The 18,722-nt window shown below is 55.6% G+C and overlaps 1 protein-coding gene across 2 annotated transcripts in view; it reads right to left on the bottom strand.

The window, feature by feature from the left end:
* Positions 1–18,722, bottom strand: part of LOC118370171 (aryl hydrocarbon receptor) — a 105,357-nt gene that overhangs the window by 42,467 nt on the left and 44,168 nt on the right. For both annotated transcript variants that reach the window (XM_035755024.2, XM_035755025.2), the window contains one exon: positions 8,348–8,463. In XM_035755024.2, the coding sequence (XP_035610917.1) occupies positions 8,348–8,463 (116 nt within the window). The remainder of the gene's footprint in view (positions 1–8,347; positions 8,464–18,722) is intronic.

Genomic DNA, 18,722 nt, shown 5'->3' with positions numbered 1-18,722 from the left:
GGTGGAGGAGAGGTGAGGGGAGGAGGAGAGGAGCGGTGGAGGAGAGGTGAGGAGAGGAGGAGAGGAGCGGTGGAGGAGAGGTGAGGAGAGGAGGAGAGGAGCGGTGGAGGAGAGGTGAGGAGAGGAGGAGAGGAGCGGTGGAGGAGAGGTGACGAGAGGAGAGAGGAGGAGAGGAGTGGTGGAGGAGAGGTGAGGAGAGGAGGAGAGGAGTGGTGGAGGAGAGGTGAGAGGAGAGGAGGAGAGGAGCGGTGGAGGAGAGGTGAGGAGAGGAGGAGAGGAGCGGTGGAGGAGAGGTGAGGAGAGGAGGAGAGGAGCGGTGGAGGAGAGGTGAGGAGAGGTGAGGAGAGGAGGAGAGGAGCGGTGGAGGAGAGGTGAGGAGAGGTGAGGTGAGGAGAGGAGGAGAGGAGAGGAGTGGTGGAGGAGAGGTGAGTAGAGGAGGAGAGGAGCGGTGGAGGAGAGGTGAGGAGAGGAGGAGAGGAGCGGTGGAGGAGAGGAGCGGAGAGGAGGAGAGGAGCGGTGGAGGAGAGGTGAGGAGAGGTGAGGAGAGGTGAGGAGAGGTGAGGAGAGGAGGAGAGGAGTGGTGGAGGAGAGGAGGAGAGGAGTGGTGGAGGAGAGGTGAATAGAGGAGGAGAGGAGCGGTGGAGGAGAGGTGAGGAGAGGAGGAGAGGAGCGGTGGAGGAGAGGTGAGGAGAGGAGGAGAGGAGCGGTGGAGGAGAGGTGACGAGAGGTGAGGAGAGGTGAGGAGAGGTGAGGAGAGGAGGAGAGGAGTGGTGGAGGAGAGGTGAGGAGAGGAGGAGAGGAGCGGTGGAGGAGAGGTGAGGAGAGGAGGAGAGGAGCGGTGGAGGAGAGGTGAGGAGAGGAGGAGAGGAGCGGTGGAGGAGAGGTGAGGAGAGGAGGAGAGGAGCGGTGGAGGAGAGGTGAGGAGAGGAGGAGAGGAGCGGTGGAGGAGAGGTGACGAGAGGAGGAGAGGAGGAGAGGAGTGGTGGAGGAGAGGTGAGGAGAGGAGGAGAGGAGAGGTGGAGGAGAGGTGAGGAGAGGAGGAGAGGAGCGGTGGAGGAGAGGTGAGGAGAGGAGGAGAGGAGCGGTGGAGGAGAGGTGAGGAGAGGAGGAGAGGAGCGGTGGAGGAGAGTTGAGGAGGAGAGGAGCGGTGGAGGAGAGGTGAGGAGAGGAGGAGAGGAGCGGTGGAGGAGAGGTGAGGAGAGGTGAGGAGAGGAGGAGAGGAGCGGTGGAGGAGAGGTGAGGAGAGGAGGAGAGGAGCGGTGGAGGAGAGGTGAGGAGAGGAGGAGAGGAGCGGTGGAGGAGAGGTGAGGAGAGGAGGAGAGGAGCGGTGGAGGAGAGGTGAGGAGAGGTGAGGAGAGGAGCGGTGGAGGAGAGGTGAGGAGAGGTGAGGAGAGGAGCGGTGGAGGAGAGGTGAGGAGAGGTGAGGAGAGGAGCGGTGAAGGAGAGGTGACGAGAGGAGGAGAGGAGGAGAGGAGTGGTGGAGGAGAGGTGAGGAGAGGAGGAGAGGAGTGGTGGAGGAGAGGTGAGGAGAGGAGGAGAGGAGCGGTGGAGGAGAGGTGAGGAGAGGAGGAGAGGCAAGCGGCCCCACTCTGAGGACGTGTCACATGAACACAAAGACAGGCTGGAGTTGGGGAGGAAGAGGTGGAGGAGGAGGAGAGAGAGAGGGGGAGAAACATAACCATACAGAGTGTCTCACACTTTACTATTCCATCTCCCCCACAATGCTCAGGGGCAAAGGAGTCGTGCTGTCGCTCTGTTCGCTCTAGGTGTGTATGCGTGCCTGGGTACACGTTCCCTAAACCAACCGACGGCACTACAGGGCAGCTGTCCTGATACTCACGCCCTCGAACACCCCATCATATTAATTTCCAACATGTCAGCAAGGAGAACCCCTTTACACAATCTGCACTGGATGGAAGCCATAGCCTCATAGCCTCCATCAAGTCCTTTTTCCATGGATGTCACCCAGAGAAACATAACCCAGATAATATCAGGTTGGATGATTCCATCCCTTTAGCAAGTTAAATAGCTATATGACTCAAATTCTACCTGGCAGACCCAACATCGTATTCCCCCAGTTAGCGCTGTGTACCGTACTTCTTAGCTTTTGTCTGGGTAAGCTATAATGAACTCAGTGTCCACAAACGGCTTGTCCAGGCCTGCCTTTATTTCTGTCTTTAAACCTGAAGGCTCCTAGTTCTGTCTGAAACCCTGACATCCATGGGATCCCGGGGAGCCTCGCAGCTGCCGGCTCATATAGTTTCCTCTTCATTATGCAGGCCTACGCTCTCTCAAAACATATCCAGAAAGCTGCCACCCCCACTGCCACCCCGGGCCATCTATAAGTCCACCCTCCTCTCCTCAGCAGCCCCGTCTTCCACTTCCTAGTTCTATCTCCATGGCCCGACGCCCCCACACTGTACACAAACACTCAGAAAGCAGAGCGGTGTTCAGGCTCTCTGTATAAATATTTAGATTCATCTGTCTAGCTGAAGAACACACAGCCATCTCCCTTGGGGGGTTGGGGACATGGGCAGTCACCAAACATCTTGATCAAAAATGTATTTTCATATTTAATGGGGCTGAGGACATCATGCACTTGTCCAGGATGAAAGAACGCTGCCTGCTGTAGTTCTAGCGGCCGTCGGCAGACAGAACGAAACACAAAGTGGCAAGGGGATGTGAGAGAATGGAGTGAGAGAAAAGATCACGAGAGAGGAAGGAAGGATGAAGGGAGATCGAAAAAGAAGAAAAAGAGAGCGATGGAGTAAGAGAGATGGAGAGAGCCTGTTCCAGTCGTCAACATGGCAGAGCTAGTCGTTTGTTTTCCCAGCCTGTACGTTATCTGGTCTGGATGTATGCCCCCTGACAGTGACAGCAAACACTGGAACAGACTGGCAGGCCAATCACTGGAACAGACTGGCAGGCCAAACACTGGAACAGACTGGCAGACCAAACACTGGAACAGACTGGCAGGCCAATCACTGGAACAGACTGGCAGGCCAAACACTGGAACAGACTGGCAGACCAAACACTGGAACAGACTGGCAGGCCAAACACTGGAACAGACTGGCAGGCCAAACACTGGAACAGACTGGCAGGCCAAACACTGGAACAGACTGGCAGACCAAACACTGGAACAGACTGGCAGGCCAAACACTGGAACAGACTGGCAGGCCAAACACTGGAACAGACTGGCAGGCCAATCACTGGAACAGACTGGCAGGCCAAACACTGGAACAGACTGGCAGGCCAATCACTGGAACAGACTGGCAGACCAAACACTGGAACAGACTGGCAGACCAAACACTGGAACAGACTGGCAGACCAAACACTGGAACAGACTGGCAGACCAAACACTGGAACAGACTGGCAGACCAAACACTGGAACAGACTGGCAGGCCAATCACTGGAACAGACTGGCAGACCAAACACTGGAACAGACTGGCAGACCAAACACTGGAACAGACTGGCAGGCCAAACACTGGAACAGACTGGCAGACCAAACACTGGAACAGACTGGCAGACCAAACACTGGAACAGACTGGCAGACCAAACACTGGAACAGACTGGCAGGCCAAACACTGGAACAGACTGGCAGACCAAACACTGGAACAGACTGGCAGACCAAACACTGGAACAGACTGGCAGGCCAAACACTGGAACAGACTGGCAGACCAAACACTGGAACAGACTGGCAGGCCAAACACTGGAACAGACTGGCAGGCCAATCACTGGAACAGACTGGCAGACCAAACACTGGAACAGACTGGCAGGCCAAACACTGGAACAGACTGGCAGGCCAAACACTGGAACAGACTGGCAGGCCAAACACTGGAACAGACTGGCAGACCAAACACTGGAACAGACTGGCAGACCAAACACTGGAACAGACTGGCAGACCAAACACTGGAACAGACTGGCAGACCAAACACTGGAACAGACTGGCAGACCAAACACTGGAACAGACTGGCAGGCCAATCACTGGAACAGACTGGCAGACCAAACACTGGAACAGACTGGCAGACCAAACACTGGAACAGACTGGCAGACCAAACACTGGAACAGACTGGCAGGCCAAACACTGGAACAGACTGGCAGACCAAACACTGGAACAGACTGGCAGACCAAACACTGGAACAGACTGGCAGACCAAACACTGGAACAGACTGGCAGGCCAAACACTGGAACAGACTGGCAGACCAAACACTGGAACAGACTGGCAGACCAAACACTGGAACAGACTGGCAGGCCACAGGGAACAAACAAGGGTTTATTCCTTTTTTGTACAATCAGTTGTTTTCTTTTTGGTATGTACAGATATTGATTCATGCATTCACGTCTCCCATGCCTTTAGTGAACTTCAAATGCTTATGGAATTATATTTTGATCCACTGAAAAGGTAACCTGAATGACGTGGACTAAAAATGGTAAAGTACATTAGGCTATATGGAGAATATCATATAACACCTTTCTGCTCTCATTTTACCGCCCTTTTCAATAATGGATGTCCTCACAGTCACTCTATAATTCATGGCCAAGTGTCTGAAATGGAACATAGCAAGACAGCCAGCCCTGGTCAGAAATAGCCTCTCCTCTCCTCTGACCCCCTCTCCTCTGCTTCCCCATCTCCTCTCCTCCAACCCCCTCTCCTCTGCTTCCCCCTCTCCTCTGCTTCCCCCATCTCCTCTCCTCCAACCCCCTCTCCTCTGCTTCCCCCTCTCCTCTGCTTCCCCCATCTCCTCTGCTTCCCCCATCTCCTCTGCTTCCCCCATCTCCTCTGCTTCCCCCATCTCCTCTGCTTCCCCCATCTCCTTTGCTTCCCCCATCTCCTCTGCTTCCCCCATCTCCTCTGCTTCCCCCATCTCCTCTGCTTCCCCCATCTCCTCTGCTTCCCCCATCTCCTCTGCTTCCCCCATCTCCTCTGCTTCCCCCTCTCCTCTGCTTCCCCATCTCCTCTGCTTCCCCCATCTCCTCTGCTTCCCCATCTCCTCTGCTTCCCCCATCTCCTCTGCTTCCCCATCTCCTCTGCTTCCCCATCTCCTCTGCTTCCCCCTCTCCTCTCCTCCAACCCCCTCTCCTCTGCTTCCCCCTCTCCTCTGCTTCCCCATCTCCTCTGCTTCCCCCATCTCCTCTGCTTCCCCATCTCCTCTGCTTCCCCATCTCCTCTGCTTCCCCCTCTCCTCTGCTTCCCCCATCTCCTCTGCTTCCCCCATCTCCTCTGCTTCCCCCATCTCCTCTGCTCCCCCCATCTCCTCTGCTTCCCCCACCTCCTCTCCTCCAACCCCCTCTCCTCTGCTTCCCCCTCTCCTCTGCTTCCCCCATCTCCTCTGCTTCCCCCATCTCCTCTGCTTCCCCCTCTCCTCTGCTTCCCCCATCTCCTCTGCTTCCCCCATCTCCTCTGCTTCCCCCATCTCCTCTGCTTCCCCCATCTCCTCTGCTTCCCCCATCTCCTCTGCTTCCCCCTCTCCTCTCCTCCAACCCCTCTCCTCTGCTTCCCCCATCTCCTCTGCTTCCCCCATCTCCTCTGCTTCCCCATCTCCTCTGCTTCCCCCATCTCCTCTGCTTCCCCCATCTCCTCTGCTTCCCCCATCTCCTCTGCTTCCCCCATCTCCTCTCCTCCAACCCCCTCTCCTCTGCTTCCCCCATCTCCTCTGCTTCCCCTCTCCTCTGCTTCCCCATCTCCTCTGCTTCCCCCATCTCCTCTGCTTCCCCCATCTCCTCTGCTTCCCCCATCTCCTCTGCTTCCCCCATCTCCTCTGCTTCCCCATCTCCTCTGCTTCCCCATCTCCTCTGCTTCCCCCATCTCCTTTGCTTCCCCCATCTCCTCTGCTTCCCCCATCTCCTCTGCTTCCCCCATCTCCTCTGCTTCCCCCTCTCCTCTGCTTCCCCCATCTCCTCTGCTTCCCCCTCTCCTGTTTCCCCCATCTCCTCTGCTTCCCCATCTCCTCTGCTTCCCCCATCTCCTCTGCTTCCCCCATCTCCTCTGCTTCCCCCATCTCCTCTGCTTCCCCCATCTCCTCTGCTTCCCCCTCTCCTCTCCTCCAACCCCCTCTCCTCTGCTTCCCCCTCTCCTCTGCTTCCCCCATCTCCTCTGCTTCCCCCATCTCCTCTGCTTCCCCCATTTCCTCTCCTTCCCCATCTCCTCTGCTTCCCCCATCTCCGCTGCTTCCCCCTCTCCTCTGCTTCCCCCCTCTCCTCTGCTTCCCCCATCTCCTCTGCTTCCCCCATCTCCTCTGCTTCCCCCATCTCCTCTGCTTCCCCATCTCCTCTGCTTCCCCCATCTCATCTGCTTCCCCCATCTCCTCTGCTTCCCCCTCTCCTCTCCTCCAACCCCCTCTCCTCTGCTTTCCCCATCTCCTCTGCTTCCCCATCTCCTCTGCTTCCCCCGTCTCCTCTGCTTCCCCCATCCCCTCTGCTTCCCCCATCTCCTCTGCTTCCCCCATCTCCTCTGCTTCCCCCATCTCCTCTGCTTCCCCCCTCTCCTCTGCTTCCCCCTCTCCTCTGCTTCCCCCATCTCCTCTGCTTCCCCCATCTCCTCTGCTTCCCCCATCTCCTCTGCTTCCCCCATCTCCTCTGCTTCCCCATCTCCTCTGCTTCCCCCATCTCCTCTGCTTCCCCATCTTCCCCTCTTCCCCCATCTCCTTTGCTTCCCCCATCTCCTCTGCTTCCCCCATCTCCTCTGCTTCCCCCATCTCCTCTGCTTCCCCCATCTCCTCTGCTTCCCCCATCTCCTCCCTTCTCTTTCCGGCCCTCTCAACAGCAATGTCATGAATAAGGACCTCACCTTCATTTAGCATCTCTCTCACTCTCTCTCTTTCCCCCTCTCTCTCCATTTACTATTCTTTCTCTCTCAAATACACCATTTCCCTCCCTCCCTCCCTCCCCCTCCCTCCCTCCCTCCCTCCCTCCCTCCCTCTGTAGCTCAGCCTGTCTTAAGAGATTCTGTGTTGACTGTTCTGGCACGGTGGGATTCTGCATGATGGCACAACAGTGGGGGCTGTAGATGAAGCAGATCACATCTCCCCTGACTGAACATCCAGCACAGAGCAGGGCAGAATATAGAGCACTGTCCCTTTTAAAGGACAATTCCACTCAAAAAAAAAGAAATTTTGGTATTCGTCTCAGTAGTTAACTGTTGATACAGTCCCAAAGATCAGGGCAGAATAGAGCACTGTCCCTTTAAGTGCAGGGCCAAATAGGCCCCAGTAAGTGCAGGACAGAATAGAGCATTGTCTCTTTAAGAACTGGGAGTGAATGATGGCACCAAACTAGGCTATGGCATGGGCATTGCATGTTTCCCCATGTAACTTTTGTAGCTACTCTAAATGAGTCCAAACTAATCAGCTGGTCTCAGCAGGCCTGTTACAACCTTTTCGTTCTAGGCTGAGATCCTGTTAAGGAAAGAGCCCAATCTGCCAATAACCATCCAGGAGAGTGGTCAGCATGTTAGCGAAAGGTATCTCTCATCCTGTGGGTGGTCTCTCTCTCTCTCTCTCTCTGACAATCTCTAAATGCAGCAAGACATGGCATGGCGTTTGTTTGTGAAAACCAGCAGTACTTAACTTTCCCCCATAGAAATAGAATTACAACACTATGATTACATACATCTATACTTGTCCCCATGTGGTGCGCTCCCGCTACAAGACAGACTTTCCATGTCTGCCGTGTTGTGCCTGCTGTGTGTGAGAGCCCTGCAGTCTCCTGTCTCACCTGCCTCTCTGTCAAGGCTCTTACTGTGCCTGCCCGGGAAAGCTTTCTATCGAAGCACTGCTCACTTAACTGAGCTACGCTTCAGCCAGACAGCTCTCTCTGTATCTCTTGCCAGGCTCTCTCTCGCCAGGGTCTCTCTCTCTCCAGGCTCTCTCTCTCTCTCTCTCTCGCTCTCTCTCCAAGCTCTTGGCATGCTTAAGGGACAGAACAGAAGCCCAGCAAGTTTGCGGAAATGCTAAGACATGTAGCGATGCCCTCTGGCAGGCAGGCAGGCAGGCAGCATGCTCTATAAAAACCAGGCCTGATCTGAAGCGAGACACGCTAGATGAGATGAGCTTCACAGAGTGAGTAGTCTTCTTATGTCTACTGGTCAGTTTGGAGGAGAGAGTAGACCAGTTGTGCCTGGGCTGCAGGTGGTGGTGTGGGTATAGATGTGTGTGTATGTGCGTGTGTGTGTGTGGAAAGACAGCTCGTAGTACTCCTTGACACAATGAGTGGCCATATAGAACATTCTGATGCAAGGATTTGAAACATATTCGGACACAGTTTCAGTGCCCAGAATGTAGTGCAGACGCAAGCTGGGGTGTCACACTGCTCGTCGTGTGTTTGTGCCCTGCACCTGGAGCCCACCAACCTGCAATAGGAGTTCACCCTCGGGCATCCAGCCGTCCACCAATCCTGTTGTCTCGCTGCTGTCATGGTTACCACCGTTGGCCTTCAACCCCTTGCAAGCCTGGGTCTTCAGGGCAACTATCGAGTGAGAGCGAAACAGGGAGAGGGAGATAGAGAGAGAGAAGGAGAGAGGGGAGAGAAAGGGAGAGAGGAGAGAGAGAGGTCTTAAGTCTTTGAAATAGTGTTTACAGAGAACTGCTGTGAATGCCAGAGTGCTTTATAACACACGGGCATGACAGGCCCCTAGCTCATTAACAATTCAGTAAACATCATTTCCGAAAAGGCTCATTCATATGACTCGCAACAACAAACGCCATCCACCACCACAAATACGAAACCGATCATATGGCATTGATAATCAAAGCTTTAAACAGTTTAAAGGGGGCTTTAAAGGCTGATGTGGGTTCTGCCAGCGTTCCAGGTTTTCCCAGCAGGCATTGCGAGGTGCTTTCTTTAGCTTAGTCTAGTGCATGCTGCTGCCTATTCTGGCTCTCTGTAGCTGTGCTAATGGCTCATGTCTGCTCTGACTGAGCCCATGTTAGTTTGAGGTACTACTGATGTGTTTGCAACTGCTCATTATGAGAGGGTATGATCCAGTGAGGCAGACAACATTGGCCTGGACAGAAGGAGGAGAAGACCATGGAGGGGGTAGAGGGACGAGAATGGAACGGGATAGGGGGAGAAGACCATGGAGGGGATAGAGGGAAGAGAATGGATGGGATAGAGGGGGGAGAAGACCATGGAGGAGATAGAGGGAGGAGAATGGATGGGATAGGGGGAGGAGAAGACTATGGAGGGGATAGAGGGAGGAGAATGGATGGGATAGGGGGAGGAGAAGACCATGGAGGGGATAGAGGGAGGAGAAGACCATGGAGGGGATAGAGGGAGGAGAAGACCATGGAGGGGATAGAGGGAGGAGAATGGAGGGTTTTGAGGGAGTAGAAGACCATGGAGGGGATAGAGGGAGGAGAAGACCATGGAGGGGATAGAGGGAAGAGTAGACCATGGAGGGGATAGAGGGAAGAGTAGACCATGGAGGGGATAGAGGGAGGAGAATGGAGGGGATAGAGGGAAGAGAAGACCATGGAGGGGATAGAGGGAGGAGAAGACCATGGAGGGTATAGAGGGAGGAGAATGAAGGGGATAGAGGGAGGAGAAGACCATGGAGGGTATAGAGGGAGGAGAATGGAGGGGATGGGGGAGGAGAATGGAGGGGATGGGGGAGGAGAATGGAGGGGATAGAGGGAGGAGACTGGAGGGGATAGAGAGAGGAGAAGACCATGGAGGGGATAGAGGGAGGAGAAGACCATGGAGGGGATCGAGGGAGGACAAGACCATGGAGGGGATAGAGGGAGGACAAGACCATGGAGGGGATAGAGGGAGGAGACTGGAGGGGATAGAGAGAGGAGAAGACCATGGAGGGGATAGAGAGAGGAGAAGACCATGGAGGGGATAGAGAGAGGAGAAGACCATGGAGGGGATAGAGGGAGGAGAATGGACGGGATAGGGGGAGGAGAATACCATGGAGGGGATAGGAGGAGGGGAAGACCATGGAGGGGATAGGAGGAGGGGAAGACCATGGAGGGGATAGAGGGAAGAGTAGACCATGGAGGGGATAGTGTAGGGGATATGGGGAGGAGAGGGGGAGGAGAATGGAGGGGATAGGGGGAGAAGAATGTAGGGGATAGGGAGAGGAGAATACCATGGAGGGGATAGAGGGAGGAAAGGCCATGGAGGGGATAGACGGAGGAGAAGACCATGGAGGGTATAGAGGGAGGAGAAGACCATGGAGGGTATAGAGGGAGGAGAATGGAGGGTATAAAGGGAGGAGAAGACCATGGAGGGTATAGAGGGAGGAGAATGGAGGGGATAGAGGGAGGAGAGGACCATAGAGGGGATAGAGGGAGGAGAATGGAGGGGATAGAGGGAGGAGAAGACCATGGAGGGTATAGAGGGAGGAGAATGGAGGGGATAGAGGGAGGAGAATGGAGGGGATAGAGGGAGGAGAATGGAGGGGACAGGGGAGGAGAATGGAGGGATAGAGGGAGGAGAATGGAGGGGATAGAGGGAGGAGAATGGAGGGGATGGGGAGGAGAATGGAGGGATAGAGGGAGGAGAGGACCATGGAGGGGATAGAGGGAGGAGAATGGAGGGGATAGAGGGAGGAGAAGACCATGGAGGGTATAGAGGAGGAGAATGGAGGGGATAGAGGGAGGAGAATGGAGGGATAGAGGAGGAGAATGGAGGGGATGGGGGAGGAGAATGGAGGATATAGAGGGAGGAGAGGACCATGGAGGGGATAGAGGGAGGAGAATGGAGGGGATAGAGGGAGGAGAAGACCATGGAGGGGATAGAGGGAGGAGAAGACCATGGAGGGTATAGAGGGAGGAGAATGGAGGGTATAGAGGGAGGAGAAGACCATGGAGGGGATAGAGGGAGGAGAATGGAGGGGATAGAGGGAGGAGAATGGGGGGGATAGAGGGAAGAGTAGACCATGGAGGGGATAGAGGGAGGAGAATGGATTGGACAGAGGGAGGAGAAGACCATGGAGGGGATAGAGGGAGGAGAATGGAGGGGATAGAGGGAGGAGAAGACCATGGAGGGGATAGAGGGAGGAGAATGGAGGGTTTTGAGGGAGGAGAAGACCATGGACGGGATAGAGGGAGGAGAAGACCATGGAGGGGATAGAGGGAAGAGAAGACCATGGAGGGGATAGAGGGAGGAGAAGACCATGGAGGGTATAGAGGGAGGAGAATGGAGGGTATAGAGGGAGGAGAAGACCATGGAGGGGATAGAGGGAGGAGAATGGAGGGGATAGAGGGAGGAGAATGGGGGGGATAGAGGGAAGAGTAGACCATGGAGGGGATAGAGGGAGGAGAATGGATTGGACAGAGGGAGGAGAAGACCATGGAGGGGATAGAGGGAGGAGAATGGATTTGACAGAGGGAGGAGAAGACCATGGAGGGGATAGAGGGAGGAGAATGGAGGGGATAGAGGGAGGAGAAGACCATGGAGGGGATAGAGGGAGGAGAATGGATTTGACAGAGGGAGGAGAAGACCATGGAGGGGATAGAGGGAGGAGAATGGAGGGGATAGAGGGAGGAGAATGGGGGGATCGAGGGAAGAGAAGACCATGGAGGGGATAGAGGGAGGAGAATGGATGGGATAGAGGGAGGGGAAGACCATGGAGGGGATAGAGGGAGGAGATTGGAGGGTTTTGAGGGAGGAGGAGACCATGGAGGGATAGAGGGAGGAGAAGACCATGGAGGGATAGAGGGAAGAGTAGACCATGGAGGGGATAGAGGGAAGATAATGTAGGGATATGGGGAGGAGAGGGGAGGAGAATGGAGGGGATAGGGGGAGGAGAATGTAGGGGATAGGGAGAGGAGAATACCATGGAGGGGACAGAGGGAGGAAAAGGCCATGGAGGGGATAGACGGAGGAGAAGACCATGGAGGGTATAGAGGGAGGAGAAGACCATGGAGGGTATAGAGGGAGGAGAATGGAGGGGATAGAGGGAGGAGAGGACCATAGAGGGTATAGAGGGAGGAGAATGGAGGGGATAGAGGGAGGAGAATGGAGGGGATAGAGGGAGGAGAATGGAGGGGACAGGGGGAGGAGAATGGAGGGGATAGAGGGAGGAGAATGGAGGGGATAGAGGGAGGAGAATGGAGGGGATGGGGGAGGAGAATGGAGGGGATAGAGGGAGGAGAGGACCATGGAGGGGATAGAGGGAGGAGAATGGAGGGGATAGAGGGAGGAGAAGACCATGGAGGGTATAGAGGAGGAGAATGGAGGGATAGAGGGAGGAGAATGGAGGGGATAGAGGGAGGAGAATGGAGGGGACAGGGGGAGGAGAATGGAGGGATAGAGGAGGAGAATGGAGGGATAGAGGGAGGAGAATGGAGGGGATAGAGGGAGGAGAATGGAGGGGATGGGGAGGAGAATGGAGGATATAGAGGAGGAGAGGACCATGGAGGGGATAGAGGGAGGAGAATGGAGGGGATAGAGGGAGGAGAAGACCATGGAGGGGATAGAGGGAGGAGAAGACCATGGAGGGTATAGAGGGAGGAGAATGGAGGGTATAGAGGGAGGAGAAGACCATGGAGGGGATAGAGGGAGGAGAATGGAGGGGATAGAGGGAGGAGAATGGGGGGGATAGAGGGAAGAGTAGACCATGGAGGGGATAGAGGGAGGAGAATGGATTGGACAGAGGGAGGAGAAGACCATGGAGGGGATAGAGGAGGAGAATGGAGGGGATAGAGGAGGGAGAAGACCATGGAGGGGATAGAGGGGGGAGAATGGAGGGTTTTGAGGGAGGAGAAGACCATGGAGGGGATAGAGGGAGGAGAAGACCATGGAGGGGATAGAGGGAAGAGAATGGAGGGTATAGAGGGAGGAGAAGACCATGGAGGGGATAGAGGGAGGAGAATGGAGGGGATAGAGGGAGGAGAATGGGGGGATAGAGGGAAGAGTAGACCATGGAGGGGATAGAGGGAGGAGAATGGATTGGACAGAGGGAGGAGAAGACCATGGAGGGATAGAGGGAGGAGAATGGAGGGGATAGAGGGAGGAGAATGGGGGGATCGAGGAAGAGAAGACCATGGAGGGGATAGAGGGAGGAGAATGGATGGGATAGAGTTTGGGGAAGACCATGGAGGGGATAGAGGGAGGAGATTGGAGGGTTTTGAGGGAGGAGGAGACCATGGAGGGGATAGAGGGAGGAGAATGGAGGGGATAGAGGCAGGAGAAGACCATGGAGGGTATAGTGGGAGGAGAATGGAGGGGATAGAGGGAGGAGGATGGAGGGGATAGAGGGAGGAGAATGGGGGGGATAGAGGGAGGAGAATGGGGGATAGAGGGAAGAGAAGACCATGGAGGGGATAGAGGGAGGAGAATGGAGGGGATCGAGGGAGGAGAAGACCATGGAGGGGATAGAGGGAGGAGAATGGAGGGGATAGAGGGAGGAGAATGGGGGGATAGAGGGAAGAGAAGACCATGGAGGGGATAGAGGGAGGAGAATGGAGGGGATCGAGGGAGGAGAAGACCTTGGAGGGGATAGAGGGAGGAGAATGGAGGGGATAGAGGGAGGAGAATGGGGGGGATAGAGGGAAGAGAAGACCATGGAGGGGATAGAGGGAGGAGAATGGAGGGGATCGAGGGAGGAGAAGACCTTGGAGGGGATAGAGGGAGGAGAATGGAGGGGATAGAGGGAGGAGAATGGAGGGTTTTGAGGGAGGAGAAGACCATGGAGGGGATAGAGGGAGGAGAAGACCATGGAGGGGATAGAGGGAAGAGAAGACCATGGAGGGTATAGAGTGAGGAGAATGGAGGGGATAGAGGGAGGAGAGGACCATAGAGGGGATAGAGGGAGGAGAATGGAGGGGATAGAGGGAGGAGAAGACCATGGAGGGTATAGAGGGAGGAGAATGGAGGGGATAGAGGGAGGAGAATGGAGGGTATAGAGGGAGGAGAATGGAGGGTATAAAGGGAGGAGAAGACCATGGAGGGTATAGAGGGAGGAGAATGGAGGGGATAGAGGGAGGAGAGGACCATAGAGGGGATAGAGGGAGGAGAATGGAGGGGATAGAGGGAGGAGAAGACCATGGAGGGTATAGAGGGAGGAGAATGGAGGGGATAGAGGGAGGAGAATGGAGGGGATAGAGGGAGGAGAATGGAGGGGACAGGGGGAGGAGAATGGAGGGGATAGAGGGAGGAGAATGGAGGGGATAGAGGGAGGAGAATGGAGGGGATGGGGAGGAGAATGGAGGGGATAGAGGGAGGAGAGGACCATGGAGGGGATAGAGGGAGGAGAATGGAGGGGATAGAGGGAGGAGAAGACCATGGAGGGTATAGAGGGAGGAGAATGGAGGGGATAGAGGGAGGAGAATGGAGGGGATAGAGGGAGGAGAATGGAGGGGATGGGGGAGGAGAATGGAGGATATAGAGGGAGGAGAGGACCATGGAGGGGATAGAGGGAGGAGAATGGAGGGGATAGAGGGAGGAGAAGACCATGGAGGGGATAGAGGGAGGAGAAGACCATGGAGGGTATAGAGGGAGGAGAATGGAGGGTATAGAGGGAGGAGAAGACCATGGAGGGGATAGAGGGAGGAGAATGGAGGGGATAGAGGGAGGAGAATGGGGGGAGAGAGGAAGAGTAGACCATGGAGGGATAGAGGGAGGAGAATGGATTGGACAGAGGGAGGAGAAGACCATGGAGGGGATAGAGGGAGGAGAATGGAGGGGATAGAGGGAGGAGAAGACCATGGAGGGGATAGAGGGAGGAGAATGGAGGGTTTTGAGGGAGGAGAAGACCATGGACGGGATAGAGGGAGGAGAAGACCATGGAGGGGATAGAGGGAAGAGAAGACCATGGAGGGGATAGAGGGAGGAGAAGACCATGGAGGGTATAGAGGGAGGAGAATGGAGGGTATAGAGGGAGGAGAAGACCATGGAGGGGATAGAGGGAGGAGAATGGAGGGGATAGAGGGAGGAGAATGGGGGGGATAGAGGGAAGAGTAGACCATGGAGGGGATAGAGGGAGGAGAATGGATTGGACAGAGGGAGGAGAAGACCATGGAGGGGATAGAGGGAGGAGAATGGATTTGACAGAGGGAGGAGAAGACCATGGAGGGGATAGAGGAGGAGAATGGAGGGATAGAGGGAGGAGAATGGGGGGATCGAGGGAAGAGAAGACCATGGAGGGATAGAGGGAGGAGAATGGATGGGATAGAGGGAGGGAAGACCATGGAGGGGATAGAGGGAGGAGATTGGAGGGTTTTGAGGGAGGAGGAGACCATGGAGGGGATAGAGGGAGGAGAAGACCATGGAGGGGATAGAGGGAAGAGTAGACCATGGAGGGGATAGAGGGAAGATAATGTAGGGGATATGGGGAGGAGAGGGGGAGGAGAATGGAGGGGATAGGGGGAGGAGAATGTAGGGGATAGGGAGAGGAGAATACCATGGAGGGGACAGAGGGAGGAAAAGGCCATGGAGGGGATAGACGGAGGAGAAGACCATGGAGGGTATAGAGGGAGGAGAAGACCATGGAGGGTATAGAGGGAGGAGAATGGAGGGGATAGAGGGAGGAGAGGACCATAGAGGGTATAGAGGGAGGAGAATGGAGGGGATAGAGGGAGGAGAATGGAGGGGATAGAGGGAGGAGAATGGAGGGGACAGGGGAGGAGAATGGAGGGGATAGAGGGAGGAGAATGGAGGGGATAGAGGGAGGAGAATGGAGGGGATGGGGGAGGAGAATGGAGGGGATAGAGGGAGGAGAGGACCATGGAGGGGATAGAGGGAGGAGAATGGAGGGGATAGAGGGAGGAGAAGACCATGGAGGGTATAGAGGGAGGAGAATGGAGGGGATAGAGGGAGGAGAATGGAGGGGATAGAGGGAGGAGAATGGAGGGGACAGGGGGAGGAGAATGGAGGGGATAGAGGGAGGAGAATGGAGGGGATAGAGGGAGGAGAATGGAGGGGATAGAGGGAGGAGAATGGAGGGGATGGGGGAGGAGAATGGAGGATATAGAGGGAGGAGAGGACCATGGAGGGGATAGAGGGAGGAGAATGGAGGGGATAGAGGGAGGAGAAGACCATGGAGGGGATAGAGGGAGGAGAAGACCATGGAGGGTATAGAGGGAGGAGAATGGAGGGTATAGAGGGAGGAGAAGACCATGGAGGGGATAGAGGGAGGAGAATGGAGGGGATAGAGGGAGGAGAATGGGGGGGATAGAGGGAAGAGTAGACCATGGAGGGGATAGAGGGAGGAGAATGGATTGGACAGAGGGAGGAGAAGACCATGGAGGGGATATAGGGAGGAGAATGGAGGGGATAGAGGGAGGAGAAGACCATGGAGGGGATAGAGGGAGGAGAATGGAGGGTTTTGAGGGAGGAGAAGACCATGGACGGGATAGAGGGAGGAGAAGACCATGGAGGGGATAGAGGGAAGAGAATGGAGGGTATAGAGGGAGGAGAAGACCATGGAGGGGATAGAGGGAGGAGAATGGAGGGGATAGAGGGAGGAGAATGGGGGGGATAGAGGGAAGAGTAGACCATGGAGGGGATAGAGGGAGGAGAATGGATTGGACAGAGGGAGGAGAAGACCATGGAGGGGATAGAGGGAGGAGAATGGAGGGGATAGAGGGAGGAGAATGGGGGGGATCGAGGGAAGAGAAGACCATGGAGGGGATAGAGGGAGGAGAATGGATGGGATAGAGTTTGGGGAAGACCATGGAGGGGATAGAGGGAGGAGATTGGAGGGTTTTGAGGGAGGAGGAGACCATGGAGGGGATAGAGGGAGGAGAATGGAGGGGATAGAGGCAGGAGAAGACCATGGAGGGTATAGTGGGAGGAGAATGGAGGGGATAGAGGGAGGAGGATGGAGGGGATAGAGGGAGGAGAATGGGGGATAGAGGGGAGGAGAATGGGGGATAGAGGGAAGAGAAGACCATGGAGGGGATAGAGGAGGAGAATGGAGGGGATCGAGGGGAGGAGAAGACCATGGAGGGGATAGAGGGAGGAGAATGGAGGGGATAGAGGGAGGAGAATGGGGGATAGAGGGAAGAGAGACCATGGAGGGGATAGAGGAGGGAATGGAGAAGACCTTGGAGGGGATAGAGGGAGGAGAATGGAGGGGATAGAGGGAGGAGAATGGAGGGTGTTGAGGGAGGAGAAGACCATGGAGGGGATAGAGGGAGGAGAAGACCATGGAGGGGATAGAGGGAAGAGAAGACCATGGAGGGTATAGAGGAGGAGAATGGAGGGTATAGAGGGAGGAGAAGACCATGGAGGGGATAGAGGGAGGAGAATGGATTGGACAGAGGGAGGAGAAGACCATGGAGGGGATAGAGGGAGGAGAAGACCATGGAGGGGATAGAGGGAGGAGAATGGATTGGACAGAGGGAGAGAAGACCATGGAGGGGATAGAGGGAGGAGAATGGGGGGGATAGAGGGAAGAGAAGACCATGGAGGGGATAGAGGGAGGAGAATGGAGGGTTTTGAGGGAGGAGAAGACCATGTTGGGGATAGAGGGAGGAGAAGACCATGGAGGGGATAGAGGGAAGAGTAGACCATGGAGGGGATAGAGGGAGGAGAATGGATTGGACAGAGGGAGGAGAAGACCATGGAGGGGATAGAGGGAGGAGAATGGAGGGGATAGAGGGAGGAGAATGGGGGGGCTGGAGGGAAGAGAAGACCATGGAGGGGATAGAGGGAGGAGAATGGAGGGTATAGAGGGAGGAGAGGACCATGGAGGGGATAGAGGGAGGAGAAGACCATGGAGGGGATAGAGGGAGGTGAATGGATTGGACAGAGGGAGGAGAAGACCATGGAGGGGATAGAGGGAGGAGAATGGAGGGGATAGAGGGAAGAGAAGACCATGGAGGGGATAGAGGGAGGAGAAAGGAGGGGATAGGGGGAGGAGAATGGGATAGGGGAGAGAGACCATGGGGGGGATAGAGGGAGGAGAAGACCATGGAGGGGATAGAGGGAAGAGAAGACCATGGAGGGTATAGAGGGAGGAGAATGGAGGGTATAGAGGGAGGAGAAGACCATGGAGGGGATAGAGGGAGGAGAATGGATTGGACAGAGGGAGGAGAAGACCATGGAGGGGATAGAGGGAGGAGAAGACCATGGAGGGGATAGAGGGAGGAGAATGGATTGGACAGAGGGAGGAGAAGACCATGGAGGGGATAGAGGGAGGAGAATGGAGGGGATAGAGGAGAATGGGGGGCTAGAGGGAAGAGAAGACCATGGAGGGGAGGGAGGAGAAGAGGGCTATGGAGGGATAGGGGGGGGGGGGATAGAGGGAGGGAGAGAAGACCATGGAGGGATAGAGGGAGGAGAAGACCATGGAGGGGATAGAGGGAGGAAGAATGGAGGGATAGAGGGGAGAATGGAGGGAAGGGAGGAGAAGACCATGGAGGGGATAGAGGGAGGAGAATGGATGGGGATAGAGGGAGGAGAAGACCATGGAGGGGATAGAGGGAGGAGAATGGAGGGTGTTGAGGAGAAGACCATGGGGGATAGAGAAAGGAGGGGAGACCATGGAGGGGATAGAGGGAAGAGAAGACCATGGAGGGGGATAGGATAGAGGAGGAGAATGGAGGGGATAGAGGGGAGAGAAGACCATGGAGGGTATAGAGGGACCATGGAGGGGATAGAGGGAGAGAGAATGGATTGGACAGAGGGGAGGAGAAGACCATGGAGGGATAGAGGGAGGAGAAGACCATGGAGGGGATAGAGGGAGGAGAATGGATTGGACAGAGGGAGGAGAAGACCATGGAGGGGATAGAGGGGAGGAGAATGGAGGAGGGGATGGGGGTATAGAGGGGAGG

This window comes from Oncorhynchus keta, chromosome 37 (genome assembly GCF_023373465.1).
Source record: "Oncorhynchus keta strain PuntledgeMale-10-30-2019 chromosome 37, Oket_V2, whole genome shotgun sequence".
NCBI classification, from domain to species: domain Eukaryota; kingdom Metazoa; phylum Chordata; class Actinopteri; order Salmoniformes; family Salmonidae; genus Oncorhynchus; species Oncorhynchus keta.
Note: the sequence above shows the minus strand (reverse complement) of the source record. Positions and strands in the feature narration are given on the sequence as shown.